Source organism: Rhinolophus ferrumequinum, chromosome 24, assembly GCF_004115265.2.
Source record: "Rhinolophus ferrumequinum isolate MPI-CBG mRhiFer1 chromosome 24, mRhiFer1_v1.p, whole genome shotgun sequence".
NCBI classification, from domain to species: domain Eukaryota; kingdom Metazoa; phylum Chordata; class Mammalia; order Chiroptera; family Rhinolophidae; genus Rhinolophus; species Rhinolophus ferrumequinum.
Genome location: NC_046307.1, coordinates 41688526 through 41712180, shown reverse-complemented (window position 1 = coordinate 41712180; position 23655 = coordinate 41688526). Strand labels below are relative to the sequence as shown.

General features: G+C 55.7%; 1 protein-coding gene across 8 annotated transcripts in view; it reads right to left on the bottom strand.

The window, feature by feature from the left end:
* Window positions 1-23655, bottom strand: part of TNRC18 (trinucleotide repeat containing 18) — a 75347-nt gene that overhangs the window by 24202 nt on the left and 27490 nt on the right. For 6 of the 8 annotated variants that reach the window (XM_033096620.1, XM_033096615.1, XM_033096619.1 and 3 more), the window contains 12 exons: window positions 19630-19732; window positions 19113-19318; window positions 18531-18677; window positions 17743-17933; window positions 16018-16450; window positions 13839-14837; window positions 8850-9025; window positions 8120-8256; window positions 7794-7913; window positions 5894-6065; window positions 4164-4524; window positions 544-819 (listed from right to left, as the gene is read on the bottom strand). In XM_033096620.1, the coding sequence (XP_032952511.1) occupies window positions 544-819; window positions 4164-4524; window positions 5894-6065; window positions 7794-7913; window positions 8120-8256; window positions 8850-9025; window positions 13839-14837; window positions 16018-16450; window positions 17743-17933; window positions 18531-18677; window positions 19113-19318; window positions 19630-19732 (3321 nt within the window). The remainder of the gene's footprint in view (window positions 1-543; window positions 820-4163; window positions 4525-5893; window positions 6066-7793; window positions 7914-8119; window positions 8257-8849; window positions 9026-13838; window positions 14838-16017; window positions 16451-17742; window positions 17934-18530; window positions 18678-19112; window positions 19319-19629; window positions 19733-23655) is intronic. The other 2 variants (XM_033096616.1, XM_033096617.1) reach the window with 2 other exon arrangements.

Below are 23655 nucleotides of genomic sequence, written 5' to 3'. Positions count from 1 at the left end.
GGGTGGGGGGAGCGGAAGGAGGAACAAAATGAGAGAAGCGGCCACCTGATGCTCTAGTCAGGACACAGCAAGAGAGACAAGGCACACGGGTTTAGTTAAAAATGAACTCGATTTGTTTAATAAAGCTTGGTATTACCAAAATCGCGGTACAAACATCAAGTCACACGCCCACACGACAGAATTCCATTTACAAAACGTCCCTCGGGAGGCCCCTGCCGAGAGACCCCCCCACCCCGGCCTGCGGTCTGGGGGGCAGAGGAGTTAAGAAGTTGGGTGGGGGCCGAGTGGGGAGAGTGGAGGAAAGTGAAGACTAAAAGCAGTCCGTATAAAAGCTCAAAAAGAGCCGGCCAGTGGTGGTATCACAATGATACGGGTACAAATAACCCAACGCCAAGGCCGACACAGCAGGCTACGCTGCCAAGAACCCAGACGGCCGCCCAGCGGCGCCATCGCTCCTGCGCGCTCGCACGCGCTCGCTCTCTCGCTCTCACTCACTCTCTCGCTATAAAACACGGAACGTATTGTGTGTTTGGAGCTAGTAACCTTGGTCAAACGAGTCCTCCGAAGAATCGCTGAAGGAGGAACGGGCCTCGACCTCGTGAAGCAGCAAACAAAATGGCTGCTTCCTGCCGGCGGCCGGCTTGGGTGTCAGAGTCCGGGCGGCCGCCAGGCCCCTCTTGGTCAGCTTGGGGCCCCCAGCCGGCTTGCTGTTCTTTGCCACCATGCCACAGAGGATGGGAGATGCCAGTTTGGAGCTGGAGGGGCCCTGGGCAGACCACTCGTCCTTCAGGAACTCTTCCTCTTCCTCTGAGTCCGTATCTGCAGTCAAAGTAGTTTTTAATAAAGATAAGTCATAGAGTGGGGGAGGGAAGAGGCTGGTGTCTGTCTTTCCTTATTAACTGGTTGTGAGAACACCCTGGTACGTGCCACAACAGAGAGGTCCAAATGCCTGCTGACCCTGGAACAAGCCGTAAAGTTACATACACCTCCTCCTGCCAGGCCGGCACCTCTGCTGTCTTACCTGGGAGGCCTCCCAGCCGTGGGCATCACAGCTCCTCTTTCCTGGGCTTGGACCCAGGCCCTGTCTAGGCTGACTGCTGCCCGGTATCACCCACCACACAGCTACCTGGGCAAATAGCCTTTCTAAACCCTGGGGAGGGAGGAGCCCTGCTCTCAGGAAGGTCTCTGCCCTGGTCGTAGAGGTCACTGCTGGGCCCCCTCTATCCCACAGGGCTGCACTCAGCCTGGGATCCTTCTGCGGAGGGACAAGGCCTAGGAGGGGAAGGGCCCAGGTAAAGCTCTTCTCCCCCAAAACACCAGCTTCCAATGGTGTGCTGAGCTGCCATGTACAGACTCAATTGTGCACACTTTGTTCCAACTCCACACTCAGCTATGTCACAAAGTCAGCTTGAAATAGGTCACGGCGCAGTAGTTATACCAAGAAAACTGGCAAATGACGTTACAACTCGGGGCTTCCCCAGCTGTGTGTCCTCCTATTCGAGGCGAGTTATCAGCACACTGCTGCTGGCTTCCCACAAGTCTCAGCCGGACTACATGGGTGAAGCCTGGCTTCTCAAGGTTTCCTGGGGGAAGATCAAGGATCATCCAGCTTTAGGAAGAGAGGCTGTCAAGTGGGCACAACTCTGGCCCTTTCCAACCTACCCCAAACGTATTCACACTGTTTTGATCTGTTTTACATATGGAGAGTGTCAGCCAGATTTCAGTGGAAGGGCACTGCAGCCAAAGACTGTAATCCCGACCTGATAAAATCCACTTGGAATATGAGGCACTTTAACAAATGTGGCTACAGCTGTGACAACACCTGCCATCTTCAAGTCCAAGAGAAAGTGCGTGTGTGTTCGGGGTGGAGGCAGGGGAGGGGGTTCTCTGGCCGCCTCCTCTAACATCTACGCTTTTCACTCCTACCAAGAACCCAACTGCAGGATGGGCTGGACAAGAGCAAGACCCACCAGGCCCATGGCCACAGCTCTCCCTCCTGTGTGCTCCATCCCATCCTTCCTGAGGCCACATCCTAAACTGGAGATACCCGTAGGCGACGACTGATTTGACTTTCCACCAGAAGCCACCAGGCAGGCCACCCAACCCTACGACCCTAAGTAACAAAGCAAGAGGGCAGCATTCTCACTTCCCATCTCCTACTGGGATGGCATCGCTCTGCTAGAAAACACCCTTGACCTCTTGTGACTGCACTCTCATCAACCTAGAACTGCAAAAGAGCCAATAAAAAACAGAGAGGAGCTCTCCCCACAGCCAGCTGCATATCATAGGCAGCACCTAGTCAGAGACAGGACCTCTGACTTCTTTGTTGCAATGTTAACGCATTTCCCTCACCTGGCCAGGGGAGTTTTAGACACAATCGTAACAGTTAGAATTTCAACTTGAATGTGGCTTTGCACATGTGCTACATTGGACTCACCACTCAGAGCACCCCAAAGACCTCAGGGACCAAGCTTATCTCTGGCTACAGCTACACCCCATCCACATCCACCTGAAAGTGGGAGAACAGGCCAGGCACATCCATCCACCACTCTCCCTTGAAAGACGAAAGGAGCAGCAATCTTCTTTGCTCCCTCTTCTTTCATTCCAAATCGGACAGAGAAAGAGCAGGGATAAGTAAGCCCTTCTCTCCTCCTTCAGAGCTATGAGTCTCTGAAAGTGGCCCTCTCTACTTGGGCCCACAGTGGTCAGGCAGTGCTGCTGGGATCAACCCATCTGAATCGAAGGACCACAGAAGCTATGGCATCCGTGCCTGTCCTCAGCACAAAGGAGCTGCTCACCCCACACCCATCTGAACGTCAGTCCTGCAGACCCACTGGTCCTATGCAACCAAAAACACACGTTTGTTAAAAAAGTAACAGCAGCTCAATCACGTGCAAGGTACCACAACCAGCTCTTTACCAACATGAGCTCACTTTAAAACTCATGTCTGCTCTGTGAGGCAGATGATCTTAACTCCCAAGTCCATAAAAACTTTATTTCCTTAAGAAAACACACGTTATAACGTTAAACGAGTCCCTTTTTGCACTTGACATTGAAACTTCCCCACCTCCCCCAATGAACCAGGGAGAGCCAATCAGAAGCCCACACGCACAGATCCTGGGAGTCACCACTGAAAAAGCCCTCCACCCCAACTAAGGCAGGGGACTTCCAGAACAAACCCCACTGACCAGTACCAGGAGCCAAGAAGCCCTTGCTGGCCTTCCTGTAGCAGCCGTACACTTAGCACCCATCCGTCCTGGCCATTAGGTATTCTGCCTCCAAATACTTACAGAGCACCTACGATATGCCACACAGAGACTCTGGGCCACCAGAGGCCACAGAGAGCCAGCCAGAGCTGACCCGAGAACGCCTAGCTCAAGAAAACCACTCCCGAGTCCCCAGTGACGGAGCTCCAATGTGGCAGGTTACAGTTAATGGATTAAAACTCAGTCCCAGTCCCACTAGCTACATTCCAAGGGCTCAAGAGCCACAGGTGGCTAACAGTGGCTGTCCCGGGAGGCGCAGAGACCACATCCATCGTGGCAGGAAGTCCTGGGCAGCTAAGTCCGACAAGCTAGGCCTGATCCTGGCCCGACTCCCCGTCCGGCGCAGCCAACCTCACCCAACCTGAGTAATCCACCCTCAGGAAAAAAAAGGCAGCTGCCCGGAGGGCTGTCATAAAGGTAAAATGAAACACTGCCCTTACAGCCTTTAGTTCAGCGCCCAGCATGGGGTACACTCAATAGATGCTATTCTTCCTAACACTCGGCCCAAGGGCTGAGAGCAGCCTGTGGGCAGAGGACGTGGGACCATCTCTATGGTCCTCACGAGCGACCACTCTAGGCAGAGGCGGAAAACTCTGTGGCACAAGGCCTCCGCACTGCCGGCTTTGGCTTTCTGGCAAACAGTGGAAGGAGAGCAGGAGAGGGCCAGCGGACTTCCGCTCCCACCCGCCAATCACAGGGGCCCAGTGATCACAGGCGCCTGCCCAACATGGCAGCGGCCAGTGCAGGCACTTCCGCTTCAGGTGGGCCCACGTCCGGCCTGGAGCCAGTGCACAGGCAGAAATGAGACCTTCCAGCACCCAAGACATACAGAAAGAGGCAGAGGAGAAGAGAGGAAAGAAGCAACGGCCTGGAGGCAGCGCGGCAACCGCTACTTACTGTAGGAGTAGCTGCTCACTTCCGAGGCGAACGGGGAGTGGGCCGACTTGGGCTGGCCTCTGGCCTTGAACCCCACCTCCATCTTCCTGGCTTTGGCAGCCCTTTTGTGTTTACCTTCTCTGGACGATTTCAGAGACAGGCTGAGGCCTTTGGCCAGCGCCTTCCTGTCCTTGCCCAGCAGACTGTCATAAGGCGTCAAATACCTGCTGCAGCCCCCATTCGTTTTTGATTTCCCCCCAGTACTGTCCGAGAACTTGAAGGGTGACTTCAATTTGTCCTGCTTTGTGAGGGAGAGGGCCTTGTCCAGCTTGCTTGCCAATTGCTCCTGGTCACTGGCCATCTTCTTCTTCTTAATCTTTAGCTGGAGAGGGAAGTTGGAAGTCACAGGTTATGACATCTGACAAAACAGGACACATGGGTCTCAGTGCACAAGCTCTGACAAACCTGAACTCTAGTCCTTCTCCCTGCCTCTCGCTTTTGTCAAATTGTTTAACTCCTTTTAGCCTCAATTCTTCTGCTCTGTAAAATGGGGAGAATTATGTATGGGCATCACAAAGTTGCTCTGAAGAACTGAGATAAAAAAATATTTACCAATAGCCGTCACTATGGTTACAGTTATCACTGGCACTGGCATTTCCACTCTGGCTCTCCATGGTGCTGTCTGGTGCCTCCTAGGGAAGCACTTTAAGCAAATAGTGCAGGAGAAGCCAGCTGGATTAAGGGAGGAGGAAGGCAACCAATGCTGAAAACCCAGATCAGAGCCCGGCTGATCTGCTTATCTCGACTACCTAAAGCAGCTCATGAAGACTGCCACACAGCCTAAATCAGCCCATCCTACGACATGGGCCAAAGCTGCCAAGGAAAGGCCTCAGGCATGCCAGAAGCAGAAAAAACAATTAGAGATTTCAAAGATTAGATCCCTGCCTGCACTCATCCGCTGTAGTCATTTGTTGTTGAAGTGAAATGTGCAGTTTCAAAGCTATTAATGCCCCTCATTTGAACATTTTATCTCTATTTTCTTTAATCAGGTAACATTTCATAAGGGGAAAAAAGCTAGGATGGTGTCATTTAAACAAAAAAAGTATCCTTCCCAATTTGAGAGTTTAAAGGCTCCCGATGTACAAACTGGCTCTCTTCCCTCCTGGATTGTCTCCCTTGCGTGACTACCTCCCTCTGATGGCCAGGTCAGCCGAAACAGCCCCCTCGCACAGGGCTTGACAAGGAGGAGTGACAAGGTGCATTAGTATTTAGAGACAAGGGCCTTAAGTGTATGATTTCAATGCTCCGCAGAAGTAAGAAAAATCAAGGAGTTGGCTCTCACCCCATTACCCCTGGAGAGTTCACAGAGGAAATGACAATGGCATCAAGCCCTTGTTTCTTAGAACTACAAAGTGAAGCTGCTCCTTAAACAATTACACTGCATTATCTGGTTAAGAACTTGCAGTTTCTCTTCTTGGCTTCAGCAAAGGGTCCTGGAGCACACACAGGGGATGTGGCTTTCGATCTCAGGTGCACCTGAGGCTTACTTGGTAAGTCTCTGACCTCTGGGCCATAATTTCCCCTTCCATCCAAGAAGGAAGATTGGAGAAGTCACCCTGGCATGAAGGCACCCATTTCTACAATTTCTGTATAGCCGTAGGGCCAACAGACCCGCAAAGGGAGTGTGAACTCCACACCCTGCGGACCTTCCACCCGTCATGATAGCACACCTGGAAGACGGGGTTACTGACCTGACTCATGAAGTCCGATGAGCCTTCGTGCTCGTCCCAAGGCTGGCTCCTGCCCCGAGCTCTCCCCGCTCCAATGAGGGTGTCGTGCTCCTCCTCAGGCCCCTTGTGTCTCTTCCTCATCCCTGCTCCCAGCTCGTAGGCATCCGACGTCAGCAGGGGCTTGCTGCTCAGCCTGCAACCAGAGGCAACCTCGGTCAGCACCCTGGCCAGGCAGTACTCAAAGACTGGGGTCCGCCCTCGTGGCCCTGAAGGGTGGGCTCTGGATGCTGAAGCACAGAGAGTGATGACAGTGACGAATCTGGGGAGATGGATCTTGTTGAAACTATGGTGCTGGGATTCTGGGATAGTTGTGAATGAGGCAGAATGAGAGTTCAATGGGAAAGAAGAAGAACATCTCCAAGGCAGTATCCTCTGTTGGCCTCTTTCTTTCTTGTTACACACACACACACACACACACACACACCACACACCACACACACACACACACACACATACACACACACCTTTGCATGGTCAGATACCTCTCACCAAAATGTGCCAAGAACAAGGATTAGGAAGCCCACCAGGATGGCAGGGGGACTAAGATCCAGAGCTTTTATGAAGAGCCACTGGCCGTCTCCTGCAGCTGGGGAGTATAAGCCATCGGGACATGGTCCTGTTTAAGGCTTCTCTTGCCTGCTCTACGCTAATCCAACCCTTATAAGTACTAATAACAAAAGCAGCTCATTTTCAGCTGGTGTGTCTTATCCCATGTTAGTGCTTTATATTTGAGCCACAAAACAATGCTTTGTTCTATGTAGTATTATTACAGATCAGGAAACTGAGACGCTAACACCTGGCCCGAGGTCACAGCAAGAGTTGGAGCTGGGACGCAAAAGCAGGAAGTGCAACGGCCTCCAGGGTCCACATTCCTAACCAGTGGGCCTACATGCCACTGGTCCCAGACTCTGCTATCTTCTCCAGGAGTTGCTTTCCCTACCCCTCTGTGGCTGGCCTCTCTCTACGCTCTCCTCATTCAGGAACATCCAAGGATGTTAAATGCAACATGTGGGGGCCCCTGCAGTTCTCCTGAGAAGACCTGGGGCCGACCCACTGCCTCCCCTGTTCCTCCTGAAGGCACACCATGGTCCCCTCTGCTTTCTCAAGGCAAGCACTAGGCCACGCACCTAGCATCACCTGCTCTGATGTTGCAGGCTAAAGGACAGTCCACCCCAGTCCTCTGATGGGCCCCATTTTCCTTGGACCTCATTCTCCCCACACCCAGGGAAGACCACAACGTCTTTCCCATCCATATCGGCCTGGAGAAAAAGCTCTCAATCCAGCCAGCAGTCAGGAAAACCTCCAGAGGTAGCCTCTGCTGCCCCCCAAGGAGCTTGTCCCCAGAGTACACACACGAAGGAGACAGCCCTGGGTCGCAGGGTACAAACTCAGTCATGATGAGCCAGCAGGTCAGGCCAGCAGGACGAGAATGACACTGTCCAGCATGGAGAGAACTAAGTGACAGCACGAGTCAGAGCCCATCCCATGGGGCTGGGAGCTCAGTGGCCCCTCCACAGGGAGGAGGAGTGTGGAGAGGAGGGAGAATTAGTCCCTAGCCACGGAGGAAGTAGGCGTGGCAGGATGATGGGTGAAGCACTAGGGTGACGGCCCAGAAACTCTCACTGGAGTCACCGGCTGCTCAGTCCTGGCGGGATGAGTCTGCCTGTCCGTTCCGCCACTCGCCTGGCTCACCCTCCTGGCCTGGGCAGCGAGCCATGCTCCCTGAGAGCTACCAAACCAGGTGGGTCAAAATCCAAGGGACTCGAGGTCCCCAGCGCCCAGACGCAGGCCCTGCGTGGGCCCGCACTCCTCCCCTCCGAGCTCTGTGCCAGTCCCCGACCCACCGAGGGGCCAGCCTTACTTTCCGCTACTGTTGCGGCTCTTCCCTCTCTTGCGGGGGGGCGACAGGGCGTGGGTCCGTTTCCTCGGCCTGCCAGGGCCTCTGCGTGCCAAGCTTCTATGGGGCTCCTCGCGCCTGTCCCTTAAAAAGAATCACACGCTTGGCTGTGAACCTGGGGGGTGGAGGGGGCGCAGAGAAGGGACACACGATGCGCCCACATCACTCGGGTCCACACACACCTCTGATGGCCTACCACAGCAGACCTACTGAGCGCCAGCGCCTACGAGAGCCCGACCAGGGCGCCGCTGCGGGCCTGGGCCCGGGGATGTGGCGGGGAGCTCACTCACTCGGACTCGCGGCGTCTCTGCAGCTTCACCAGCTCTCGCTGCTTCTCCTTATACTGCCGCTGGACCTCGGCCAGCCGCATGCGGAAGTCCAGCTCCATGGCGTCCATGTTCTCCAAGGAGGACTTCATGGCATACATCTGGGGGGAGACGAGCGGTGAGGACACCGACGCCCACCTCTCCCACAGGCTCGTCAGGCATCCAGTCAGACAAGGGACGGCGGGCAAGGCTTCACATCAACAACCAGGGGCCCAGCTCAAATCCCATTTCTGCCACCTATTAGCTGTGGCCTTGGGCAAAACACAGACACCTCATCTGCGTGACAGGGACCAAAACACCAACTCTGCCGGGCTCCGTCAGGGCCACATCGACCTTAACAAGTGCTCCCGCAGTGCTGGCTACATGTGGACACACAGAGAGGTGAGGCCACTTGCCCCAGGCCCACAGGCCGCAACGGGCACAGCCAGGTCTGCTCTTCCCAACCCATCAAGCTGCCGCCAACGGAACATGCTCTTGACACGTTATCAAATGGGTAAACTGAGGCCCAGAAAGGGGAATTGACTTGCCTGGGACCAAAAAGCAAACTGGTGGCAGAAGGGGGACTTGGATCAGGCCCTTCCAATTCCAAAGCCAGCCATACCCCAGGCAAGGTGGCCTCTGGGTGGGGGTGCGGAGAGAGACCCGTCTCCACCCCCACCCTATAGGCCACAGGCAGGAAATGTGAACATCTCACCCGCTCCTCCTTCTTCTGCATCCAGCTGTACTTCTTGTTGGGGTTCAGCTCCCGTGGAAGCCGCAGGTTCTTGAGCGGGTCCACAAAGGGGCTGTCCAGTACGTCCTTCAGCACGTGGCTGCTGGCCGCCAGCAGGCTCTCCAGTGATGGCCGCACTGCCAGGCCCCGCTCTGCACCTGCAGATAGGAGGCAGGTGAGCCCACAATGCTGTGCCCGCCGGCAGGACTGACAGGGGATGCAGTCTACCCCCCCGGAACCCCACGCAGGAGTAGAAAGCAGCCCAGAGTGAGCTCCAGACATGCCCGAGGCCACACGGCCCCCAGGATGCTGAGTGGACTGCACATCCCTTCCGAGATGCAGGAACTAAGCTAAGTAAGGACATCACGGGACAGGCATCCTGGTCCTGCTCCTCAAAACCTTTGCTCATCTCATACACAGAAGAACGTGTGGCAGTCACCGAAGGCTGGCACAGGTTCTTTCTAGCAGTGTGGCTCTCTTTGGATCTGTCCTTAAAATTTCCCATGAGGAATATGCATGGTTTTCATCACCAGAAAAGAAGAGCCCAAAATTAAAGTTTCGTAAACAGTAACATACGCACACGATAAAAAACATAAACCAAGTCCCTCCCTGGAGATGCTACTGCTGAAGGTTTCTGGTAGATGGTTCCAGAAACGTTCATGCACATTCAAACATACGTAATATATGTGGGCATCCTTTATAAATATAAAAATGCCATCAATTAATACATAACGGATCACGCTTTGCTTTTTTCTACTTAATGTCTTTCCACATTAGCATATAACAAAGATCTATATTCTTATGTCTAGCTTGAATCTTATAAAAACCATTTCTATAGGTCAAAAATACTAGAATGTCAGCAATTTATATGGCCAATCTTAATCGCAATAGCCAGAGGTCTCTTGCATTGATGAGCTTTAATTTATCTATATAATCCCTACCGGTGGCATTTCGGTCGTGTCTGACATGTTTGTCTTTTTTGCAGTGGACAGATAAGCACACAGCAAGGACACGTGTTAAGAAAATTCCTACCCATGTGATTACTGTGATCAAGGTGTGTGCGTTTATCTCTGATAAATATTCCAAGTGCCCTTCGGAAAGGAGCAGCAACTCACAATCTCAGCAGCGGTACACAGGAGCCAGTTTCCCCACAATCTCTCTACCAAATTAACACGAGTCTTAATTTTTTTTATTGATGTCTTCTCTGTGATCTAATATATGCTTGATCTTCGTGAATGTTCCATGTGTGCTTGAGGAAAAAGGTGTGTTCTTTCCTGCCATGAAATCGACCTTAGTCGCACAGGTCAGGGCTTCTCCACCTTGGCGCTATTCGGGCAGCTGGCTCTCTGTTGTGGGGGCGGCTGTCCCAGCGTTTGTTGCAGGATGCTTAGCACATCCTGTCTTTACCCACTAGATGTCAGCAGTACTCCCCACTAGTTGTAACAGCAGAAGTGTCACTGCCAGTTGGGAATCACTGGCTTTGCTCTTCTCTGTCCTGATGGAAACTGAGTCACACAGTGGTGAACCCCATCAGTTCCCAGAGGAGGTATTAGATTGAAGCACGTGTCCAGCCTGAGGTGACGCCTGCGCACCACCCTGACCCTTCAAGGTCCTCACAAGTCTTAGTTGTTGGTACAGAGGAGGGGACACCAAAGTGTGGCCTGGTCACCTCCTTCACCCTCCAAGAAACCAGTCTTGCTGGGGCTCTCAGAACTGACAGCCCAGGGCAGCCTGAATGACTCTAGTTCCAGCTACTATGGGTTGAACTGTGTCCCCCCAAATCCACATGTTGAAGTCCGAACCCCAGTACTTCAGTACAGTATGGGGCCTTATTTGGAGACGATCTTCAAGGAGGTGAGCACGTTAAAGTGAAGTCATTGGGGTGGCCCTCATGCAAGACACCCTCATCCTTTTAAGAGGTTCGGACACAGACACACACAGAGGGACGACCATGTGAAGGCACAGGGAGAAGACGGCCTACCCCCCCAGGAGGGAGGCCTCATGGAGGCAGCCCTGTGTGCACCTGGACTTCCCGCCTCCAGGCTGTGAGAAGATGTCTTTCTGTTATCTAAGCCGCCCCGCCTGTGGCGTTAGTTACGGCACACCTTGCTGACTGATAGCAGCCTGTGGCTTTACCAAGGCAGAGGTATCCCGGGAACAAGAGCCAAATGTGCACCAGAACCCACAGGACCCGGCGTCAGTCACAGGGGGAGCAGGGAAGGAAGGCCATCACGCCAGGCCGCCCTGTTCACTCACAGGTAGGTAGCCGCAGGGAGGAGGCGGGGGAAAGTGGGAGGGCTGGCGGCTCCAAGCAGTGGTGTGGGCCGTGGCCCAGGAGCCTTGGACCTGCTCTGCACTGCCCAGAAGACACTGCAGAGGACTAATGCTCAGTATTCCACCAGTGACTGAGAAGAGAAGAGGGCCACAGGGACCGCAGCACTTCTCATCCCCGCCTCCAAGTGCGACCCTTCCCCGAGCCAGAGCCTGAGACCGGTGCTGAGCCACACTCCCCCTGCAGAGTGCTAGAGGGCACCTCAGCATCACTGTCAGTGTCAAACCAACTGCTGACCTTTCCCCAAGACCTGCTCCCCCACCACTTTCCCAGCTCAGACACCGGCAAAATAACTCTCCAGCAGCTCAGGCCAAACCCCTGGAATGGTCCCTCCACACCCATCTCCAGTCTGTCAGCAGAGCCTGCTGGCTCCCCTGGAACTTCCCCTAGAACCCCCCTGCTCCTTCCCTCTGCACCCCACCACTGAGGGCCTGGAAGGAGACGGGAGCCTCCCCATGGGTACCCCCCCTCCTGCATCAGCTCTCCACACAGTCCCTCAGCGGCCCTGCTTACGTCTGATCCTACTACTCCAGCTCAAAACCATCCCCCAACGGCTCTCCACTTCACTGAAGTAAAAGACCCCTGGAGATGCTCCTGCCTTATCCCCCGGACCTCCTCACCACCACTCTCCGCCTCCGGCTCCGCTCCAGTCCCTGGTCTCCTTGTTCTTGTTCCAAAGTAACATACACTGTCACCTCAGGGCCTTTGCACTTGCTGTTCCTTTAGCCTGGAAAAGTTTTCCGTAGAAGAGCCTTCCTCCCTTTCCTTCCTCGGGACCCCTTATGAAGAGGGGCTTCCCTGCCAATCCCCTAAGAGACCAGCCTTCCCAGCATTTCCACTCACTCTGTCACCACCTGACAGTGCTGAGGGCTGCACTGGATGGCGTATACATAGACGGCCTGTTTACTGCTGGGCCCCAGCAGATGAAACCATGCCGGGAACAGAGTAGGCACTTAATAAGTATGTTGAACGAGGATACGTAAGGTCCCCAAACAGAAAATGAGGCAGGAGTGCAAGAAGGGGCAAGGGTGGGCAGCAGACAAACTGGGGGACCCACGCTCAGCCTCTCCCAGATGCCCCTGGCCCTCTGCAGTCCCCTCAGAAAACCCACCAACAGTTGGCAGATCAAGAGGGTTTTCATTTTCCTCTGAAGAAAGTAATTCTTTTTTATAGCAAACCATATAAATGAAAGAAAAGCAATGAACTTAGAACAACAAACAACAGACACCTGGGGTGGGGGGAATGTTACTTGTCCAAGCTTCCTGGGGGGCCGTTTGACCATAACATGAAAAAGCTTGCAAATGTGACCTTTTGACTCAACAATTCTGCCACTGGGAATCCATCCCCAGGAAAATCAGAAGCAGGGGCAAAGATTTCTCTTCAAGGGTCATCATCACATTATTTACAACAGCAAAAAAAAAGAAAGAGAAAAAGAAAAAAAGGCAAACTATAATGCCTGACAATCTCAGATTGGGTCATCAAAGGATGGGGCCTCCACTGGGCAGAAAACTGGGTAGTCCCTAAAATAATATTTTTAAAAGACACAAATGTTTTAAATCTAAAACATTTACAATGTTTTAAGAAACTCTGAAAAATGTTTCGTAAAGAATACACTAAGTGAAAAGGGCAGGTTACAGAACAGTTTACAAAACAGTCTTAATTTTAGAAACGTGTGTAGCAACAGTTCCAGAGGAAACACACGGAAACATTGGCAGTGCTATTAGCTCCTCAGCAGCCATGCCTCGGCCCTTCCTCCAGATGTTCTGGGCCACATGGGGTGTGAGGCTATACCTGGCCCACAGCCCTTTCCTTGGTCACACATTTCTTGGAGCACCCCAATTTTCCATGTTGAACATCAGGGATTTTGTGCCCAGCCCAGATTTCACTGGCCCTTCTGCTTAAGACGCCCCATTTCCTTCAGAGGCCCACTGTTCCGCCGGTTAAGAGGGGTGCATGATCAGCCTGGTCCATCCCATCTTCTGGCCACAGGATTTGCTTGTGCAAAAAGCATGAACTCCAGAGAGCTAATGAGGATGAACTGTACCATCTTTGCCAGAGCTCCTTGGGAGTCTGCTGAGCTAGGCAGGCCCATGGGCCTGTAAAAAGTACTGGGGAACCCCCCACCACCATGGGAACAGTGGGCCTGTCTTGAATGAGGCCAATAGAGAAAAGTGGAGCAAGGGAAGAGAGAGGGACCAGGAAGAGGGTTGGGAAGAAACGCAACTACTGATGACTTGGTTTGGACGCCTGGATTAAGCCATACCTGAAACTAATTACCTAATTACTGCTGTACTTTGGTTCTGTGAGCCAATACATTTCCTGCCTTTTTCTAAGCCAATTAAAAATCAGAGTTTCTGTCCCTTGCAACCCAAAGAATCCTGCTAATACAAAACTCACCACTGACAAAACGGGGAGAAATTTCACCACTAAGAAACCCCATGGATCAGTTGCGCATGTGAAAGTCCATAACGTATTGAAATGGTCACAATGGTAAGTTTCATGTTACGTGTATTTTACGACAATTCTTAAAAAGTGACTATGAAAAAGCCATATCCTGGGGTTTTTCCAAGTTTTTAAACCTTCTAAAAAAAACTTTTTAAAAACCAAACCATAGAAACGCCCCGCCCCGCATGGCTCACCTCCCACCTCCTGGCTCCTCTTCTCCAGCTCCAGCTCTGCGATCTCGCTCAGCAGGGTGATGCCATGCAGGAAAGTCTGCTCCAACACCAGGCTCTGAGCGGCCTCCAGCTTCTCCAGGGCCTGGGCTCCAGTGCCCGGGGAGGGCAGAGGCCTGGCCTGGGGCAGCTCTGCGGCGGCCGCCAGGGCGTTCATGCCAGCCAGCGGGTCCTCCAGGCCAGGCAGGAACTGGTCAGAGCCCTCCTCTTCCAAGAAGCAGGCACTGCCCAACACAGGTGCAGCCTCCCGGGCCTCCGGACTCAGGCACTCTCCCTCCCTGGCCGGCACGTCACAGTCTACTGATTCCAGGCTGGGCCGGGGCTCACTCGGGGCCGCTTGGGCCAGGCCTTCCTCGGGCACCGCCTCCGCCACGGGCATGGCCACAGCCACGTCCACAGGCACCTCCACAGGCTCCTCCTTGGCCTCGACCAGTGTCTCAGGGGTCAGCCGCCCCCCCAGGTCCGAGGCAGCCGTGCAGGATACTGTTCGGCCCGGCGAGTCAACCCCTGCTTCAGCCCCCTCGGCAAAGTCTGGGCACCCAGGGGGCTCCACAGCACCTTGCCCACTGGCGCCCAGCGCCTGGGCCTCCAGCAGGCCACCTCCACAGCCTCCCGTGGGGCTCGGGGATGCCATGGCTTCCTCAGGGTGCAGTGCCAGCGGTGACTCGAGGGAGGGCAGCTCCTGGGGGCCTTCGTCCATGTCCTCCACCTCTGCCTTCACCTCCCGCTCCACCAGGGGCTCTGCGTCTGGGCCCTCCCGCAGCGGCTCTGGGATCTTGGAGGGGGATAAGCGGATGGGCTTGTCTTCGGGCGAGAGCGCCAGGCGCTCAGGCCCATCAGCCGGGAGCGGCACATCAGGCGCCAGGCCGTCGGCGTCAGCGGCCGCGGTGGGCTGCAGCAGGAACGGGTAGGGCCTCCCGTAGTGTGGTGGCAGGGCTTGAAACGGGTACCTGGGCGGGACATCTGCCAAGGACATTGCAAGTCAACAGGGCCTCTTCTCCTGCCATGTCTCACATCCCTGGGTCCCCATCAACGCCCACCCACCATCAGGACCGAGGCCCATAGCCCCCTCTCTGCTCACTGGGATCTCTTCCAGGCAGCTCCAGAGGAACCCCGGGGCCACCATCCTGTCCCCAAGAGTCTTCAGACTCAAAGGCAGAAACCACAGTCGGCGCTTTCTCTAGCCCCTCCCTGCTTAGTACCCGGCGCAAGGCTGGACTAGAAGCAAATGCTTCTTTAGTAAGACCCCAAATAGTCCCCACCCAGTCGGTGCCATCGCTGGCCTCCATTTCACAAGAATTGCCCGCCACACCCCATTAAAGCAAAGTTGGGGCATCCGTGTTGTGAAAAAAATGATAGTAAGTAATACAGGGCTGCCCCCCCACTCTTTCACTCCCAACTCCCTCCCGCCCCCGAGTGAAATCTCCCTGACAGCAGGATAGTGTGTGCCTGACTCTGTGCAGTGTTCCCAGGGCCAGCCCTCAGCTGGGCAAGTGGCAGGTACTTAACAGGAACCCAACCAGGGGAGACAGATGCATGGAGCAGCCCCTGGGGCCAGGCATGTGCTTGGCACTGGGCATTAGCGTGGCATTGAGTCTCCCCAGAGAAGGGCAGCCACTTGCCCAAAATCACACAGCGTTCTGGTGGCAGAATCTGAAGTCAAACTCAAGTGGTCCCACGTGTACTCTTACCATCACCAGGGAGGAAGAACACAAGCCTCAGGCCCCCTCCAGGCCACCTGCTGCATGTCCCCACTGATACAAGACGGGGATGGGGGTACAGCCCAGAATGTGTGTCCCTATACTGCTATCAACGTGACAACTTAGCACCTACTATGCGCCAGGCATGGTGCTGAGTGTTCCATGGGTCCTTACTTTGCTCAATGCTCAGAATGAGTTCTTCTGAAATATGTTCTACTATTGTGCCCATTTCCCCTGACACTACCACTGAGGAGGGGCTGGAGAGAGATTCTGTCCTACTGTGTGCTGTTCATGCATTCATTCCAGAGCCTGGCAGTGGGCCCGGTACATGATAGGCACTCAGCAGCAGACAGAAGGAATAAAGGAATAAATGACTAAATGAACACATGGGGCCAAGTTTTCTCGGCAGCATACAGCTGCCTGGGTCTCAGCCACGCTCCTACCTGAGAACAAGGCCTGGAAGGGGCTGGGGGCTTCCTTCTCCAGCTCCAAGTCCTTCTTCTCGACAACATTTTCAGGCGCCTCCTCCTTGCGGGTGATGCCAGGTGTGGGTGGCGGGGAGGCAGGTGGTGGGCTGGTGGGGTGGGAGCTGGGCGTGGCAGGGTAGGCATAGGTGGGTGGCGGTTTGGTCACATCCTCCAGCTTCTGAATGACCTTAGCCTTTAGGGCAGCCACAGGGGAAGCCCGGGGAGATGGCGGTGGGCTCATGGCCTTGCCATAGGTGCCCGTGGAGCCAGCAGCCAGGCCGGGGGGCTTCCGAGGCAGCAGCCCAGGGCCCGCGGCAGCCAGGCTGGCCTTGCCTGCAGCCTCCAGGCTCCGCTTGTTCACTTTCTCCTCCATCTCTGCCCGATGCTCCTGGGCTTTCAGCCGCTCCTGCTGGGGAGGAGGCCAGCAGGCAGGGTCAGCTTGGCAGGACCCATCACCCAGCACCTTCCCTGTCCCCAAGGACTGCCACTTCAGCCCCGGAGAACCTCAGACAGGGTCCGGGGTACCGGCTGCCCACCCCCCAGCTTGAGGTGGACATTCCGTCACAGCATGCGTGTAACAAACACGGCATTCCTTGTAGAACCCCAGCAGATGGGGTTGCAGGGACCTCCAGTCCGGACCCTGGCCCCACTGGGACCCTCACAGTCAGGGCGAGGGAGGCCAGGACAGAGGCATTAGGGTCCTGAAGATTAAGGAGCCACCCTGCTCCCGCACCTTCACGGCATTAGGATAGATACCTGCAGAGAGAACTCACTACCTGTCTTATCTCAAAACCCCTCAGGGCAGGCAGGGGGAGTCTTCCTGTCTTTGCTGACTTCTGAGGACGGCAGGGAGCTGGCTCAAGGACAGCCAGTGCTTGTGGGGGGCCAGGCAGTCCACACACAAAACACACTGGAGAAATGCTCCCCGCACCAGCCACTCACAATTACTCAATCTCACTGACACCTGATAATGTAGGAATTACTAGCATCTCCTTTTTCCAGCAGAGGAAACTTGAAGCACAGAAAGGTGAAGTCACTTCCCCAAGGGCACACAGCCAGATATAACAGAGCTAAGGTTCAAACCCAGGACGCTGTTTGCTGTATGTGCCAGCTCTGCCGACTCCTCATGAGTGGCTGCTGCACCAGGGAGGGGGGACAAAGCTGAGCAGAGGACAGACATCCCAGAAGACCTTCAAGGAGACACGAGGACGGTGGCCTTTGTGGAGTCCACCGACATGGGGGGACTCCTCACATCTCCTGTCCTATGGGATCAGGCAACATGGGTGTCAGGCCAGGCCCAGCCTGAGAGGAGAGCCCAGGGCCACCAAGTGGACAGCCGGGCCAGTCTGGGCACAGGATACAGCGGGAGCTCACTGGGATCCCATCATTGCCCCATCCCAACTACCCCAGTTCACAAGGCCACCTCTCCTGCCTCAGTCTCCCCACTGCTCCCTGTACCCCACCCCTGCCAGGCTCTGTCCGCCTCTGGGCCTTGCTCACACTCTGCCCTCTGCCTGGAGGGCTCCTCCATAATTGACTCCTTCAGGTAGATGTCACCCCAGGAGGCCCTCCCAGACCTCTAGCCTCAGGCTCCATAACCGTTTGCAGTTGCTGCTGGTGGGCCTACGTGCCTTGCCATTGATCGGAGTGGTCTCACTGCGCCCCCGCCCCACCGCCCTGGGACGGCCCCGCCCCACTCACCACGAGCTGGGCACTCCTCTGCAACTCCAGGGCCTGGGCCGCCTGCTGCTGCAGGTACAAGAACTCCTGCTGTCGCAGGAAGTGCTGCTGGGAGAAGAGCTGCAGCTGCTGGGCGTGGTGCAGGGAGCTGCGGCCTGGTGGATACAGGGCAGGCCAGAGGGGCGGCACTGCGGCCCGCTCCATCAGCTCCGCTGGGGGTGAGACAGACAGTGAAGCTGAACCCACAGCCTGACACTCCGCACCCCCCTCCATTGTGCAGATGGGAAAGCTGAGGCCAGAGAAAGGACATTCAACAGGGGCGGAGCTGGACTTGACTGGACTCCTGGATGCTCCTCCCCTTGCTACGGGCAGCCACAGCCCAGGCCCAGGGCACAGGGCCTGTCCACAACCCACCTGGGACGTCCCCAAGGCCTCATAGCTGTAGCGTACTGACGGGACTCCTAGCTCATTCCCCCACTGCACCCAGTGGTCTGCAAAGTAGGTCCCTGGGGGATGGGGTGCCAACACAGGGGGTCCACGCCTCACCAGGGCAGCCCTGCTTTGGTTCTCTGCACAGTTTCTGGGTAGGAGCTTATCACAACAAGGACCCTTGTGGCTTTATCACACATGGAAACCATGGATGGACATCAGAATGTCCTCTCTCAGCCCCAGCCATCTATTCTGCTGAGAGTCCATCTATTAAGGACCCTCTCCCCCCCACCGCCAGCAAGAGCTGCTTGGTATTTAGGACAGACTTGCTGGGCGAGGCCACCGAACCACTTGTCCCCCACCACATGGCCACCACTTACCAAAGTGAGGCAGATGATCGCTGGGAATGACCACTAGCTGGCCAGACTGGGGGTCCCTGACAAACTGGTAGGCTGATGGCAGGGAGCCCCCCAGGCCAGGTGGGAAGGCGGGTGCCATGCCCTGGTGCAGAGAGGGGGGACCCAAGCCTAGAAGAGACCCAGGCCCAAGTCAGTGTTGGGAACCCCAAGCCCAGCCCCTAATCTGCCCACTCCCCAGCTCCCCACCTCCTGGGGCCTCCATGCAGGAAGCCAAGGGATAAGGGCTGCACACAAGCCCACAGCTACCCACCCCTGGGCACCATCCCTAAACAGGCTGAGCACAGAAACGCCATGAGGCCGATGCCATAATCATGACCATCCTGGACAAATGTGGGAGAGGCAGCACGGCAGAGGCTGCCCTGACAAAGGCAGGCAGCAGCCAGCTCTGAGGATGGGTCCTGGCTGCCCTCCACCCACAGTCCTGTCCTACCTTTAACCAGCCACCAGAGCTGGGCTCCAGCAAGAATCACTGGGGGCCTACTCTAGCCCGACATACCACCCAGCCCCTCCCATCAAATAAGGGAGAAATAGTCCCATACTCACCGTAGGGGTGTCCGGCAAGCCACATGGATGTGCTACCTGAGCGGGGCAGCCAGGGGTGAGTGGCCAGGTGGGCCGCAGGGTCTGCGGACCAGCGACCTGAGCCTGCCAGCGCTGGGCCCCCAGTTACCATGAGGTTGGGGTTTAGGCCGTTAGCAGCACAGCTGGTGGGGTGTAGGCGGGCCAGGTCGGCCAGCTCCTTACTTTCTCTGGAAGGGAACAGAAATATCAACGGTAGCCTGGATGGCGGCCGGGACATCGCCCCAAGTAACCAGTAGACAACAGGCCACTGTCAGGACAGCACTGCACCCAGAGTACCGAGGCATGCGCTCAGGTCAGAAAGGGCCCCAGGCCTTGCCCAAGAGAGGGGCTGTGGGTCCCCTGGCCCAGGAGCAGGGTCCTGGGCTGGGGTAGCTCCCACTGTCAGCACCATGGTCAAGGAGCCATGCCCATCTAGGGTCATCCCAGTCGCCCATGGGGGATGCTCCCAGACTCCCCAGGCCCCCGCTGCTCCCCTCACCTGAGCAGCTTCTCTTGGTCCCGGTCCAGTCTCGCCCCCAGCAGCCGCTCCTCCCGGTGGCGGCCCCGCTCGTCACCACAGTCCTCGTCAGCCCGGCCATGCCCTGTGAGGAGTGGGCAGTGAGCCCCAGTTCAGGCCCCCGCCCACCCCCTCAAGCCCTCCACGTCTATGCAGCTCCTTCCCCCTGGAGAGCCTGCGCTCCAATGCACCTATACCTCCAAACGCCGCCAGGCGTCTTCTGTGCCGGGAAGCCTCCCTCTGTCACCCCCAAGAGCTTCTATGGAACTCGCACAAGTGACTGGACGGCACAGTAAAACATCCAAAAACCAAGCGCGTAATAATTTGACGTGAGGCCGCACAGTGTTCGCTAACACTTCGCACTACTTCAATGCCATTGAGGCAGGTCCCAGGGGTACAAAGAAACCACAACCCAAAACGGGCTGCCGCTCAGCACAGCCAGAGCCGGGTCACGGCAATCGGCCACCACACTGAGGTCCCGCCACATGTTGCAGACCTGTGGCTAATCTTTTAAAAATCAAGTCAGAGAAGTAAAATCGGAGGCCACTGTCCACGTGGGTGAGTGGAAGATGTGGGAGCTGCCACCTGGCCACCTGGCCCTGCCGTGGTGCTCAGTAGGTGCCTCCCCACCCGTGGCTGGTTCAGCTGCACCTCCCCTGAACTCCCCGCCCTCCCACAGCAGAGAAGGCGGGTCCCCAAGTTCAGCTTGGCACACCGGGAGGAGTGGAGGGGGCAGGAGCCTCTGGAGGGTCCCTACCATCTGTCCTCCTCACCTGACACCTCTGCCAGCCCCTGCCCCAGCCCCTTCATCCTGGTGTTCTCTACACCATGAGGCAGAAATTGGTGCATGTGTGAAAGCCCCGGGCAGGCCAGGCATGGGAGACAGCGGTCACTTGCAGCAGAGACTACACCGTGAGCGGCTGAGGCTTGTCTTAAAGGAGAAATCTGCAGAGGCTCAACTAACGACTTCCCTCAGGGTCGGGCCCCCCAGGGCTGGTGTCCTTCCACCTACCCAGGGTTGCTGAGGGTGGCAGATGGGCGCTAGTCCAGGACCCCACCAACAGGGCACACCCAGCTGCCCTGGGGACCCTGTGAACCTCGGGCAGCCCTGGCCCCCAAGACCCGGTGTCTCTGGTGGTGCGATCAGGGAACGAGCCCCTGGCTCACACATTGTCACTCTGCTGGAGACCAGTTTCTGGGCCCCTCGCCAGGATCCAGTAGCAATCCCACATTCATGACCCTCGCGGGCAAGGATCCCATTTGCAATGCTGCCATGAGTCGTCTCCCCCTCATTTGTCCTCCCTGCACCCACAAAACCAGGAGCTACCAAAGAATAAAGCCCTCGGGAGAGGCTTAAGGAAGGTGGGAACCCTCCGGCCCCAGAACAAAGGAGAGGAGCCAGGAGAGGGCACAGCAATGTGTCCAATGGACCAAGCACGCAAGGGGACAGCCAGGCAGCCTCACATCAGGGAGGGGGCGTGTCCACAGAGGCAGCTTGACATCTGGGGGGGCCTGGGAGGCTGCCCTGAATGTTCTGGAAGTTCTGAGAAGTTGCCAGCCCAGGACAACTAGGAAGTGCAGTGCAAGTTTAAGCAGAGAAAAGCCAGCAAGTTGGGGCAGGAGTGAGGGCAGACAAGGGGGGCCGTCTGTCCCCTACCTTCCCAACTTCTCAACTTGCCCTGTGGGACACAGAGGTGCATCCCTGGCTGCCTGCTACGTCTTTTCACGCAGACCTCGCTTAGCAAAGGCGCCAAGCAGACACTCCATCTATGCCAGCGCAGTCACCCTACTGTTCCCAGCATGTGGTGAGCAGGAGAGGAGGCAGGACGGTGGGAGGACAGTGCCACCCAGTTTGGGGCGAGACCCAGCCAGGGTGTCTTTGGCTTCCAACATCATGTGGTTCCCAAGCTCTCAGTCTGTGAAGCTGGGAGAGTCTCAGATTCTCCTTCCCAGGGCTGCTGGGAGGAGATGGTGACTGGTTCTACGTAAAGGCAAAGCGTTCTTCATAAGGGTAACGACAGAGAGTTCGTATGGGGCTGCCTGCACACAGGGCTGCCTGCACTTGTCTGCTGGGCGCGGGGCACTGTTGTTTGGGGCTCACAGGTGTAAATAACACCTGTCCTTAGTCCATCTCAGGGTCCAAGACCCCCGTGAAGCCAGCCCAGACCCTGTGTGAGCAGTCAGGGGCATTTATCCAGAAGGATCTAGGGCTCCTAGACATTGTCAGAAGCTCTAAGATCCTAATGCCCTGAATGTGAGCAGAGAAAAGGCAGGCCTGTTTACGAAGTACCTACTATGCACCTGTCAGCCCTCACTATAGCCATGTGGTAAATGTGGAAACGGGGGCCCAGAGGGCATAGGCCTCTTGATCAAGGTCATGCAGCTCCAAGAGGCAGAGCCTGGATTTGAACCCACCGACAGGCAGAGGGCTCACACCACAAAGTGGGAGATGGAGAAGAGACCAGGAGACTGGGGGTCGATAACCACTCGGCTGGGGTACCCCCAACTCCTCCCTTCCTTCAAAAGTGCCCAGATTGGGAAGAAACCACCATTTCTTATGAGAATTTTGTTTTAAGAAGGGGAACAATCCAGCCACCTACTTTTCAACTGTCAGTAGCAGCAGAGAAAGGCAACTTCAGGCTAATCCCTGAAGGTCTCATCCCAAACCTGTTACATCTCCCCTCTCTGCCCCACACTCTCCCTGTCACATACACACTACCTGTCACATTTATACACACATTCTCACACACACACAAAACCCCATGGACACAGGTCCCTTGGACACAGGCAGGTACTCTGAGTTCCAGGATGAGCTCTGGGGACTGTGAGCCCCCAACCGGGGTGACAAACTGTGTCACATGAGCATTCTTTAAGGGAAAGGACCCGAAAAGATCTTCTGCCTCCCAGAGGGGTCCACAGCCCCAAACCTCTGACCCTAACGGGAGGGCTTGTCCACCACCAAGCTGACCACCCCCAAGCCAAAATCTATTGCCCACTCCTTCAATCCCAGACTAAGGCAGGGCCTGGTGCAAGCCCCCCAGTGTAAGATGATGGGCTTCCCTGGCTGGGGGAAAAGGGCTCCACACAGAACAATGGGCTCAATTAGTCGTTCAACAAACATTGCCTAAGCATCACTCACTCTGAGCCACCTAGGCCAAATGACAATCCTCTGCAGCCAGTGTGCGTGCACGTGGACGGGGCCAGTGTGAGGCTCAGGCTCAGGGCATTCTGCGCCTTACTGGGCTCATCTGGGAGAGCAGCACTGAGACAGCAGGTCCAGGAGGAAGCTGTGACAGGACACAGCAGCAGTAGCTCACCATGAACGAGGATGAAGCCCAGGAGTCAATTAGGGTAGGCACAGTGGCGGCCAGGCCAAGGAAGGGATGGGGACGCAGAGACGTGCACCCAAGACGCCTACGTAGTCCTATAGGAGTAAAATCTGGCAGGTGCAGGGAGGCGGCTATATGGGTGCCACGGACAGGGGCCAAGGATGAGGGCCTGAGCTGGTGGGTACAGGGAGTGAGCTAGGGCTGGGGACAGAAGCACAGGGAAGAAACTGAGGCCAACTATTGAGAAGTCACATAGGCAAGGAGCAGCGGGACAGTTTTCTGAGGCCCTTACCCCCAGCCTGCCAACCCCACCCCGCAGTACCCTAAACACAGCTCAGGTCAGCGTGGTGGGGTAGCCTCATTGCGCAACCTGCAGGCAGGCCCCTGGCTCAACAGTGGGCTCTCTTCTGGGCAGACCAAGTCCAAGATCCCAACAAAAATGCCACAAATATCAACTCTCCAAAATCCCAGGAAGGGTTCCAACAGTAAAATATGCAAGGGACAAAAGGAAACACAAACAATCCAAGTTCTGGAAAAACATTCAACTCCACTAGTAATGAAAAGAAATGCACCAGTCTTCTCTACCAAACTTAGCAGCAGTTGTTTTTTTCTTAATAATACTAAAACACACTTCTGAAGACTTTAAAATGAACTCATACACTGCTAACAGGCATATAAA